General features: G+C 39.8%; 1 protein-coding gene across 2 annotated transcripts in view; it reads right to left on the reverse strand.

Moving 5' to 3' along the window:
- Window positions 1-283: 283 nt before the first annotated feature.
- AHI1 (Abelson helper integration site 1) overlaps window positions 284-12,788 on the reverse strand; it is a 279,355-nt gene continuing 266,850 nt past the window's right edge. For both annotated transcript variants that reach the window (XM_072643419.1, XM_072643415.1), the window contains one exon: window positions 284-967. Coding sequence is in view for 1 of the 2 variants with exons in the window: in XM_072643415.1 (XP_072499516.1) it covers window positions 964-967 (4 nt within the window). In the remaining variant the exon portion in view is untranslated. The remainder of the gene's footprint in view (window positions 968-12,788) is intronic.

Consider the following 12,788-nt stretch of genomic DNA (forward strand, 5'->3'; position numbering starts at 1 on the left):
TTTTATCTTTGCCAATTTTTCGGATGTGAGGTGTTTGGATTTTAATTTTACCTATAATTAGGGATTTGGAACACTCATATTTAATAAGTGCTGTTTGTTCATACCCTTTCAGCACTGCTTTCAAGTTGTTCTTAGTATTGGTCTGGGTCAACTTCCACGAAAGTTAGGCCAGGAGACAGAAGGATCCAACAGCTATTTGTGCCTACTTCTGAAGTGTTTTCTGTGGTACTTTGATTGGAAAAAGTAGAACTATGATGGGCAATAAACATTCTACACATTTGCCTTTCACACATGACTACACTTTATTTGTGCGTGCCATCTCAAAGTTCCAGGAAATCCACAATAGCTATAGAGATGGCACCTAGATTATTCAGTCTTGATTGTAAACCAAGTGGATGTTCCATGAGCATTGTCTGTAGGGTATGATGCACAGAACTATTCTAGAGACTTAGGAGGTACTAAAATATGTCTGTTTTGGCCACTGACTGGCAGAATGACAACTTGGGTAGAGAAGGACAAGTAATAAAAAAATAAACACAGATTAATTTCATCATTCAACATTTCCATAATATACCATATGAGTTATCTGTCCATTCATTCAAGAAGCACCTACTGTGCTCTTGGTGCTGAGGAAGAAACAATCCCTGTTCTCAGTGACCTTCCAGTCCAGGGAGGCAACAATACACAAATAGCTACAATTTGTTGTATTTTATGACAAGTGCCTTAGAAAGTTGTTTTGTTTTGTTTTGTTTTTAAGAGCTTATTGAGCTCTGTCAAGAAGGATCATGAAGGTTAGGCCTGCAAAGCTCAATTCTACAGTCCAAATACAGATATGAATGCTGACCTGTAATGAAGTTCTGAAGCTTCTGATCACTGACATCTTATTAGGACCTTAGGAGTCCTTTTATGCCTTCATATTCCATAGAGTAGAATGAACTCTGACCTCTCTGGGCTTCAGTTTCTTCACCTGTAAAATGAGAAGGTGGAATAAATGATCTCAAAAGTCCCTTACTGCTCTTTGGTCTATGACCCCTTTGATGCAGAATCATCCTGCTTGATCTCATGACAAATGAAAAGCATTCCAGTAGGTCAGGGGTGACAGGTGTCTGGAAGGTCATTTATCTTGCCTCAAAAAGATGAAATTAATGGGCTGTCACACTTATAGGACCCTTTGTTGTTGAGTCTTTCAATGGTATCCAACCGTTCATGACCCCATGGACCATAGCACACCAGACCCTTCTATCCTCCACTATTTCTCAAAGTCTATCCTAGTTCATGTTCATGTTTCCATGCTATTGATTCATCTCACCCTCTGCCACCTCCTTTTCCTTTTCCCTTCAATCTTTCCCAACTACTTTTCCAATGAGTCCCATCTTCTCATTATGTGGCCAAAGTATTGAAGCTCCGGTTTTAGTATTTGACCTTCCAGTGAATAGCTTGAATTTATTTCTTTAAGTGTTGATTGATTTGATCCCTTGCTGTTCAAAGGACTCTCAAAAGTCTTCTCCGGCACCACAACTTAAAAACAATGATTCTGCAGAACTCAGTTTTCCTTATAGGCCAACTCTCACAGTCATACATCATAGCTTTGACTATACAGATCTTTGTTGGCAAGGGGATGGAACCACAAAAAGTCAATTAGGAAGGTGGAAAACTACCAGAATGATCTAATAAGTGGTAAAAAAAAAAAAAACCAACAAAAAACAAAAACAAACAAACAAAACCAAACAACTATTTAGACAAAAGTAGAAAAAAGCAAGAAAGGATAATCTAAGGGTTGCTTAATTTGTACTTTCAGTGAATCCAGAAATGAAGAATTTATGAAAATCAATGAATTTATATGTAAGAGGCAGAGACTTCCTGGCAAAATTCTGAAATAGGTTAAGCTTTTTTTCAGAGGCAGCTGAATGGATGGTAGAGTGAATAGAGCACCACAGTGAGAATCAGAAAGATCTGAGTTCAAGTCTGGCCTCAGACACTTACTAGCTGTGTGACCCTGGGCAAATCATTTAACCCTGTTTGCCTCAGTTCCTCATCTGTAAAGTGGGGGCACACTGTAGAAGGAAATGGCAAACTGCTCCAATATCTTTGCCAAGAAACCTCATGTCCATGGGGCCACTTAGAGTCAGATAGGCAACAACAATAACAAGGTTCTTTTCAACAGCTTCTCTGCAAGTTTCCCTATCACTCTGTTCTTTAATTCTGATTCCTGGATGCCAAGGGTAGCCCGTCATCCCTTCCTCCCCATCCTCTCCAGCAGTTTCAGGTTTTTCCTTATCACCTCTTTCAAAATGTTAGTCCTTTTTTCTATTGTCTCAGGACTCCTTATAGGAACTAGTTAATTCTGATTAATTATAATGTAATAATAATGATGGGTTTCTCCAACCTTTTCCAAAGAAGAGCTAACTTTTCAAGCTCCCCAAGTTTGAAGAGCATGTTGGGGGCAGACGAGTGAGCATGCTTGAAGGAGGTCTTAAATCGGCAAATCTTTGGGAGAGGAGATTTGATAGTAGTTACCTCTTCCTATTATAAATGTTCTCAAGCTGTAGAAAGAAGGAAAGTACTGAAGCACCTCATTTTTGACTCATTTTAAATTTCTTTGGCTTCTCTCTCATCCCCTCCAGTAAACTCATCCCTGGGAATTCTCATTATCCTGCAAGATTCAATTAGCTTTGGTACTCACATCTCATTTGTACCCTCTACCCTTGTGATTGGATAGAGAGCCGTGAATTCCTCATTCTCCATTTAAAGAGAGGAGACAGAACAGATCATCTCTTCACTTCCCATCTGACTGTACTCATTTGGGATTCTTTTTTCACTTCTATACCATGCCATATGTGCCTTTTCAGCTTTCTTTTGTGTATTACCCTCCCTCATTAGCTTGTAAGCTCTTTAAAGGCAGGGATTGTCATGTTTGAATTTGTATCCCCAGAATTTAGCATAGTGCCTGACAAATGTTGCTCAGTTGTTTTTTGTTTTGTTTTGTTTTTTTTTTTTAGTCATACCCAATGCTTCATGACCCTATTTGGGGGGTACTCTATCCATTGTACCACCTACCTGCCCTGCCTGGCACATAGTAGGTGCTTAATAAATGTTTATTGACTCACTGATTGGGTTTTTCACTGACCAGGTTGGACTTCAAAATTAGCCAGTTGGGGAATCTACAACAGTGGGTTACTGGGCTATTCCTATTACTGGGCTTTGTGCCTTTTGCACTGCCTGTCTTGGAATTCTCTCCTTCTCACTGTTGGCTCCTAGTTTTCCTGGCTTCCTTCAAGACTCAACTTAAACCTGACCTTTGCAAAAGACCTTTCCCTGTACATTCCTCTAGCCCCATCTCTCTGCTGACCTGTGCCTTTCCTTTGAGACTACTGGCCTGTTAATTTCTTAGGGTAGGGCTTATGTTTCCAAATGTTTTTGCCTTTTTTTGTATTTGTAGCCCATAGCATAGTGCTTGGTGCACAGTAGTGGTTCAATAAATTCTTGTGGACTAATTAAGTTATTCTTAGTTCCTTATTGCATCTACATTTTTTTCTCAACAAATTCAAATAGCAAATATTTATTAAGCATCTATTGTTTTTAAGTGTCAGAAGATCTGGTTTGGAATCTCAATTCTTTTACTTACTTAACTGTAAGACCTTTGGTAAGTCACTTATTATTTTTGGCTCTCGATTTCCTCATCTATAAAAGACATAGTTGGGTTAGATTACCCCTGATGTCTCATCTAGTTCTAAATTTATGGCCCTATGTTATGAACATAGAATATAAAAATAAGAAAAGGCACAAGTCTATATGTTTGAAGACCTAAAAATCTAGTCGAGGGGCTAATATAAATGAATTAGACTATGATGTTCATAGAAGAGATAAAGTGAAGACATTCCAAAGGGGAGACTGGCTCAAGGGATTGGCTAAAGTTTTTGACTAGGATGAAGCAAATGGGACTCTACCCCAAGATGCTGATACAGGTGGTGGGACACTTCTCATAGTGCTCCTAAGATTATTGACCTGAACTCTAAAGTGAGGGTAAGGCCCCATTCACCATCCTCAGGCCAACCCCTTTCTCCCTGGATCTTTTCCTTTCAGTTTTCTCCCACAAACAGATCTGCTATTTTTTGTCCTTTGTTTTCAAAAAGAACCAATGATATTATTGGGTAATGTCTTGACTTCCATGTGAATGAATTTAAGTGAGGCAGAATTCCACCAAGTCATCTGCCTCACTGTTTCTTCCAGAGTGGCTAAAGTCCAGTGGCAAGACAAAAGTCAAGATGATAGGCAATGGCCTGGGATGCATTGGATGACCTTAGTGTCCTTTACGTCTGACCAGGTTTTAAGTGCTTCACAGTGTCTGCTTCAGCCACCTTCATGGGCTTTGGAACAAATCATTTTCATTCACTCATTCTGCCAGGGGAAGTCTTTGCATGATTGGGGTGGACACCCCTCTAACTCACTGATGGGTTTGAGTCCCTTTGGTGACCCTCAACCTGGTTTAGCCCATCTGCACAGATTGTTTACTGGGGTATGGCCACTGCACAAGCTACAGCCTCCTGAGGTCAAGGGCCAGAGCTAAGTGCCGGGTTGACACCAGAGTTGGATGAGCAGCTCTGAAATCGACTTGGCAAGCCCTCACACCGGAAGTGCTAGTCTTCCTTGAATACCCCATAGACCCCACACAATCAGATTATCCTCTTTGATCAGAAAGAGGTCCCCAAATCAGATGATTGCCCTAATTTCTGAAAAAAAATTGGATAAATTTCCTGCTTTTCTGGTGGAGAACAAGCTGCCAACTTATACTTAGATTCAAACCCATCACCATAAGGGAGTGAGCAAGAAATTCCTAACATGATCTTCTAGTGGGTGAGGGAAGAAATCTCACTGATCTGACCTAAAAGGTTAAATGGAAAAGAACTAAATAAATGCATATCACACGCAGCAGCATCTTAATGTGTGGGCTTCAAAATCACCAACAGAGAAGCAAAGGAAATCTGTGTATTTTTATAATCACAACAGAGGCTTATTTTAGACTCTTTTCTTGAAGGTGTTGGTTATTTTTTTCTTTACCTCACTGCTAAAAATCTTCCTACTGCTTCAAAGGAAGCGCAGCATGAGATAAAAATACAGAAGTTGTTCACTGGAGTTCAACAGGTTAAAGTCACTTAAAATAGCAACTTGGCATGTCATTTGATTGGGTGAAATATCTAACCTTCTAATATGTGAGATTAATCAAAAGGCCCCAGTCTGAACGCCTACATGACTGTGTATGCATGTTTACTTCCCCCTGGAAACATCAGATTTGGACTACTAACTGCAAGAGGCAATGGATGGATCCCTTTGCAAACGAAGTACAAGGAGCCATCTCCAATTCAGGGATTTTTGAGTTGGGGAGCATGTATTTTAATATAATTGGCTTCCCTGGTAAGCTTATACGTCTCTAAATATATACCTATACATCTGTTGTTGTGTTTCAGTCTCTATGTGACCCCATTTGGGGTTTTCTTGGCAAAGATACCAGAGTGGTTTGCCATTTCCTTCTGCAGATCATTTTACAAAAAAAAAAAAAAAAGAAACTGAAGTAAACTGAGTTAAATGACTTGCCCAGGGTCACACAGCTAGTAAGTGAGGCCAGATTTGAACTCAGAAGGAATCTTCCCAACTCCAGGCCTTGCACTCTATCCATTGCCCACTACCATATTTGTACGTGTGTGTGTGTGTGTGTATGTGTGTGTGTGTGTAGATAGAAACACATACATATACACATACACACAAATGTGCATATATGTATGTCTATATGTAAATGTACATGTAAATACACATGTGTGTATACATGTGTATATATCTCACATATATTCTTATATACATACATAAAATTCATTTTAGAACATTATTCTGAGAAGAGGTTCATAGACATCCCCAAACTGACAAAGGGGTCCATGTAGGATGTGCTGTGATCTTATGCACAGATTCCACCTGGCCGACCTGTACATACAAAAGCCTGGCCTACAAACAAACATCCCAAGTGGGATTTGAACTCAGGTCTTTGCCTCCAGAGTCAGTGCTGATTCCATCATATCTGCCTATAACTGACCTCTCTTATACTGTGCACGCTCTGATTCCTTATTCTTTGTAAAATGGATTTTTCATCCTAAATTACAGAGGCCTTTCCAACTGGGTAAATTAAAATTGAATCTGCATTATTAACATTTTTCTCTATCACTTTCTTAAGTCTAGATTAGCAATGACAACAACAAAATAAATCAAGCCCTGATAGGTAGTGTTTACCAATGTCCAATGTGCAAATATTCACACTGAAAATTTAACAATAAATTGTTGGCTAGTGTAAGCTGATTAGAACTGGTTCCAGTACAACCCTGGATCCACGACACTAAGAAAAAAGTTCTATCTTCAAGAAGCTTACATTTTGTCTGGGCGAGGTAATCAAACATGATGAAATTTCTTAGAAGATACAGAACTCTTGAGCTCTCACAGAAATCCTGGCAGGGCTTCTCCCTCTACAGTTTTCTCCGTGTTGAACTGTTCTATGCATTGAAATCATTTTCTAAATTGTATTATAGCAATTTGTATGCATGCCTCATCCTATACTGGATTGTAAGTCTCCTTAAGGGCAGATACTGGCTCATTTTACATCTGTATAATCTCCATTACTCAGCACCATGTCTTACACATACTAGAAACATGTTTGTTTAGTTGAATGGGCCTGAAATTAGTGAAATTGAATTGAATTGAATTGCAGCTAAAGTACATTCTTCTCTGGTCAATGTTGTTCCTTCCAATGAAAAGATGAAGACTTTCGTTGATGCCAGCCTGTCCTGAACTTTTGTTTTGGTCCCCACTTATTTCACAGAGGAGGACAGGCACAACCTATGTTGAATCAGTAACCTTCAAATCATGGATGTACGCACTTGGAAGGGCCCTGACTGATTTAGCATGAAAAATTTATTTTACAAGGGTAAGGAATTAGAGGGTGCAAAGTATAAGAGAAATCCATTATATGCGGGTATAAAGGAATGAGCACTGACTCTGGAGGCAAAGAACTGGGTTCAAATCTCACTTGCGATGCTTCTTTGTAGACCAGACTTTTGTATGAACAGGTCTGCCAGGTGGAATCTATGAGTAAGATCACATATCTTCTTTGGTTCATAGATCTAGGGTTGAAAAAGACCTTACTGATAGCAGTATTTGCTATTTGTCTCCCCACCCGGAGGCTTTCAGTGATTATTGCCTCACTTGCCCCCAGAAAAGAGATTATTCTTCACTCTTTCCATTTCTTCAAACTTTTGACATGTAAATTCAGTTCTGATTCCTTGTCCAATCAGAAGGCTTTACATCACTAAATAGTAAACTGACAGGAAACATTTGTAGGATACCTACGCATTATGCTGAAAGGGCCCTTCCATTACACACTGTAATGCATTTCCAGGAGCAAGTTCATTAAGATGCCGTGTGGGTTGGTATCAGGCAGAATGTACTGGTATGCACTAAAGACTGGGCCTTTATTGGCTTGTCCCTATTTCTTGAATGTAAAATTATACTTGTGCTGCCTTGGGCAATTCACCTAACCTTTTTAGACCTCAGTTTATACATCATAAAATGAGAAGGTTTAACTAGTTGCTGTTAGAAGTCTCTTCCAGAACTCAATCTATGAGCCACTAGGCCCATGACCTTCCTTGCAGATTCTACTTGGTAAAACTGAAAACACACAAGCCTGGCCTCTCATTTTTGTTTCCAGGCGAGCTGGGCTATAGCCTCAGCTCTGGGGCCTTGTGGATACCAGATCTTTCTGACTCCAAGCATAATGCCCAAATTAAGCTGAAGTGTTAGTAGATAACTGACCACTCAGAAACTGGTCCCTCACTTCTTGGATTTCACAAATACAGAAAAGGAGGCATGGCATGTTCGATAATTCACTGGAGGTGGATTCAGAAAATTTGAATGACTTGCTCATGGTCAATGGATAAAAGTTGCAAAGAGGCATGTTTAGATTTAAGCAACAGAAAATTCATCAAAAATGAGAGCTATTTCAAAAGAGAATGGATTACTTTGGGAGCTAGTAGGTTCCCTTTCCAGAGTAGGCGAGTGCATGTGGTAGGGGAGGGGGATGTCAGGTCCAGGGAAGCAAGGCTAGATGACCTCTTGGTGGGCATGTTACAAAGGAAATTCTAAGAATCACAGATTCTCTGAAACCAAGGGATCTTACAGGCCATCTAGAACAGCCAGTACCGGACTGATTATGGCCCCCAGGTACACAGTGATATAGAGTGAATGGATCTCTCTAACCACAATGGAGAAAGTCAATAAAGTTGCTATTATCTCGGTTCCGTGACTGAACATTGGCATGACCTTCTACACAACAGCATCGACAAGGATGCCCATCAGTCATTCTGCAACATTAATTTCAGCAAATGCTTGACCTGTCTCTGTAAAGGCATGTCTTTCCATGTAGCCATTATTTCTTCCAAAATGGAAAAAATAAAGGCTCTCAAAACAAATGGAAAGAAAGCTAAAAAGCACCCCAACCAGAAATCTTATTTTTTTTCTTCTAGGGGATAATTGGCATCCCAAACCACTGCCCCATTGGGACTTTGCCATATTCTGTAGTCATTCAAAAAACTTTGATCCCCTGGGGAGGTGAAGCGGAAGTTGATCTTTACCATTAAATTTTTTTATAGATAGCAAAGTCCATCCTTCCACCTGCATCCAAAGCATAGAGGCAGCTGGGAGAACAAAGCACTAGAGAAAAATAGCTGACCAGAGTCTCTTAAATTGCCAGCCTACTTACAGGTGCAGTCTTGTTTTTCATCTCTGCTATAGTCTCTAGTGATTGACAAGGTTTTGCCCAGGCAGCTTAACTCTTTGTTGCCCAAGATGAACTACAGAGTTGGTTATTGTTGATAACATCCCTTCTCTCCCACCCCTCACCCCCACCTCCCATCCCTTGCTGGAAATCTGCCACCTCCTAATGGTCTAAAAAATAAGAGAAAACCCTAACTGGAATCATGGTACTTAGATGAAGTATAATTGGCCATCAAGGAACAAAAGAGGCCATTTTCGAGCAGAATTTCTGGAAAATGGTTAACAGGTCTGCATGTGTTTTGTCAAAAGACTATTGATAAAACTGTAAACAAGATAGTAACCTCTTCTGCACAGCAAGGTCACACATTTTAATCTGTATCTATGTTCAACAACCTTAGAATATAAACTCCTACAGTAGGCTATGTTAGTGAATATAGTGCTTAGTACACCACGGGTGATCAATACATATCAGAACAACCAAGAACAGATTTGAATCATATTTGCCATTGCCTTTTCCCATTACAAAAATAAACTCAAATTATTTTATTTTGCTGAAGAGGAGGCTTTTGCCAATTAAGTTACTAAGTTATGTGACCTTGGGCAAGTCACTTTCTCTCCCTGAGCCTTTGTCATCATTCAAATGAGGAGGTTGGTCTACATGATCACTAAGGGTCTTTCTAGCTCTGATATTATATATTTTATAGGAGGAAGACTTTATGTTCTATTGATATGGACCATTAATGAATCTTTGATAATTTTTTCTCCCATGGATCTAGAGTTGGGAGGAGCCTTAGAGGCGAAACCCGCTCATTTTGTAGATGAGGAAACAATTCCAAAGAGGATTTGACTTGTCCAAGATCACATGGTTAGTCTGGGGCAGGATTTGAACTCAGGTCACCCTGACACCAACCCAGTACCAAATCACTACTGTGACACCTTGCTTAATCACAACAGTCTCTACATACCTTAAAATAACAATAAATATGTGTAAAATATCTTATTCATTCTATAGAAGTTATAGTATGTTTGCTAATTTATTATACTGAGTCATTTAACGATATAGAATCCTTGTCGTAACTTTGAAGCCCCAAAGGGTCCAGAGATCACAGATTGGGAGCCATCAGTCTTTCTTCTTCTTGGTGTTAATATAGATATTCTTATGGAGTCACCTCATCTCACCCCTACCCTCTAGGGACTTCACCCGCACAGTTCAGAAGGGCAGCGAGAGTAGACGATTGACTCTCTAGATCTAAGGGGAAACCAGACCTGGCCTTCTCAGTAAAAACTCTATCCCACTTTCTAGTAAGATAAGGCACCATGTTATTGTTGATCTCAAGTCAGTGCCACTCAGGACACTTTAGGTAAAAGAATAAGAGTGTGGTTACAGTGTATATGACTCTTAAACTATAGGAAATGGTCACTTCTAAGCCCTGTTCAGAGGATTCTTGGACTTTGAGAGATCATTAACTGATGAGATGGCATTGGTGTTGGATAAAAATTCCTTAGAAATAATTTTCATTCTTGTCTCCTTCTCTGTCTTCTTCCCTTTGGCTCATGAAACCTTAAAGAGATGGTTTAGATGGCTAAAACAGGTTAACTCAGGGACCCTGATAACTCCCCTTGCATTGGCATGATGGATTTAGACTGATGTTTTTTTCTTGACACATTTTTAATACTTTTAAAATACATTGTTAATGATCATTCTCAGCAAAGAGACTTTACCATCCAGCATCCTTGGACTTGACACAGTCTTTGGTGGAAGACATCGAATGAGATGATTTTTATAAAGCATTCTGCTTCCTGTTATAGAGCACATTGAAACTTGAACTCCTGTTATCTGTCCAGATGTCACTAGATCCAGTTTCTTACTGGTTAATATGAAATTTAAGAGTAAAATAACTTTTGGCCTGGAAACAATTCTATCCTATTCATAAATTAAATCATTCTTTGTGTGAACATGTGTACATGCATATGAGTGTATCTACTGAAATTAAAAAAACAGAATTCTCATTATCATTTTGATCACTGCCATAGATAATAGTCATCAGTGACTACATACATAACAAAACACCAAGATTAGGTAAGAATTTTAGCCCCACCACCCTGGCAATAATCGAATGATGCAAAAGTATGACTGTCTGTCACCTTATTGGAACAATAGGGGCTGTCAACATGATGGAGCTACTGGAAGTAGGCATGCCTGAGAAATATTTCTGCACAGAGGCAGCAGCACAAACCTAAGCTCTAGAAAAGAAATTTAAGTAGGATCATTTCCTGGTTAAATTCCTCTCACAAGGATTACTTTGCAGGAGAGTCAATTTCAATTTGTGATTCTTTTCAATTACAGTATTTATCCCTAGATTGTGACCAGGTTTTCCCACCAGTGGGTATTGAAAGTGGAGAAATATTTAGCACCAAGGTCTGTCCCATATGATCTAAAAAGCCCAGGTTCCAGTCCCATACATATCTAAGAGAAAGAGAGAGAATATTCTTTTTCCTTTTGGATCCATGGCTTATCATTCCATGGGGAGAAATCTCTGTCACCAGTTACTTTCCAAAGAGATCCTTCTGGCACTGGACTTGGGGTTTTCTTAGCCATGGGAATTTTTTTAAAGTTTTTTTTTTTTAAAGGTAATTACCATTATTTACAGTCCTGGAGGTGGGGGGGGGGGGGGGAGGCCCCACCCTGGGCTCTGGGCCAGAAGTTCTTAGACTATAGTGTAACAGGGGTGAGCCAGTTCCAAGACAAAAGCACAATTATGTTCAGGAAAACTAACACTGGTGTTATTGGGAGGGAGGGAATAAGGAGGGTGGTGTGGGTGTGGGAGTGGGATGGCTAAGGGAAGGGCTTTCTTAAAAGTTTTGCATAAATCTTTTAAGGCATTTTCGTGAAAGCTACAAGGATTGGCAATGAAAACTTTTAGCTCATGAGAGTTCTTCAAGAGTCAGCAGTCATCACTAGACTAAATTGTAGAGAAGCTGCCAACCTGCATCAGTAAAGAGAGACTTTTCATCCAGAAATTTCCTGAATTTCTCATGAAATCCCAGGATCAGTCCTCCTCCCAATAGCAGTTCCAGTGCACCCCTCATTTATTATCTAAGCCAAAAGGAAATACCCCAATTAGTTATTTAGATTCCCAAATAGTAAAAAACAAAACAAAAAACAAATCTGGAATACAGGGATGATGGAAGGATTTGGAAATTGGGAAGTGTTCTGTAAGCTCCTTTTAAGCTTAGGAAGTGTTGGGAATTGCTTGGAAGACAAGAACTTTTAAAAAACACAAGAAGACTCTGTCTTTAGGCTTAAAAAAAAAGTCCATTGTTTTTCACCGCACCCCACTCTTTGGTGCATGTACACTTCCTATTTACAGAGTTTTATAAGTTATGGGATCAGAAAGTGAGAACTAGAAAAGTCCCTGAAGCACATTTGGATCTCCAAATCAGAAAATAATTATCTGCTAGTCTGCCCCTCCTATTCATTATTTACCTGTCAACTCTATTACTTTTTTCCCCCTTCCTGGCCTGGATGGGAACCAGATGATTCCTGTGCTAACCCTTATGAATCACTTACTAAAAGGAAAAAGAAATCCTTGTAATGGAAATGTTTACACACCTTGAGACAGAAGGGAACTCATTACCTCGGCCTCACTTTAAGGTAATACATAGGAGAAGCAGAATCAGAGCCGATTTACGAAGCCAACCACTTTGCCCTTCAAAAAGACTATGAGTCAGCGGGCTGGGAGTCTTGGCTAAGCAGGTTGAATTCCAGGGAAGTAGCCCCTGAACTTCCCTGTAGCATTATTAAGATGTTTATGCAGGTCAGGAGAGAACTTTGGAACTCTCATTTCCTACCCTGTTGGAGACAGGGGAAGTGGTCTTTACGAAATGAACAAGGCCAGGCAATCAGTATCTCCCTGCACCTTGAGTTGGGTTTCACCTGCTGCAGAGGAGGACGGAGCTGCCAAAGCATTCTGGGCATT

The sequence above is a fragment of the Notamacropus eugenii genome, chromosome 2 (genome assembly GCF_028372415.1).
Source record: "Notamacropus eugenii isolate mMacEug1 chromosome 2, mMacEug1.pri_v2, whole genome shotgun sequence".
Lineage (NCBI taxonomy): Eukaryota > Metazoa > Chordata > Mammalia > Diprotodontia > Macropodidae > Notamacropus > Notamacropus eugenii.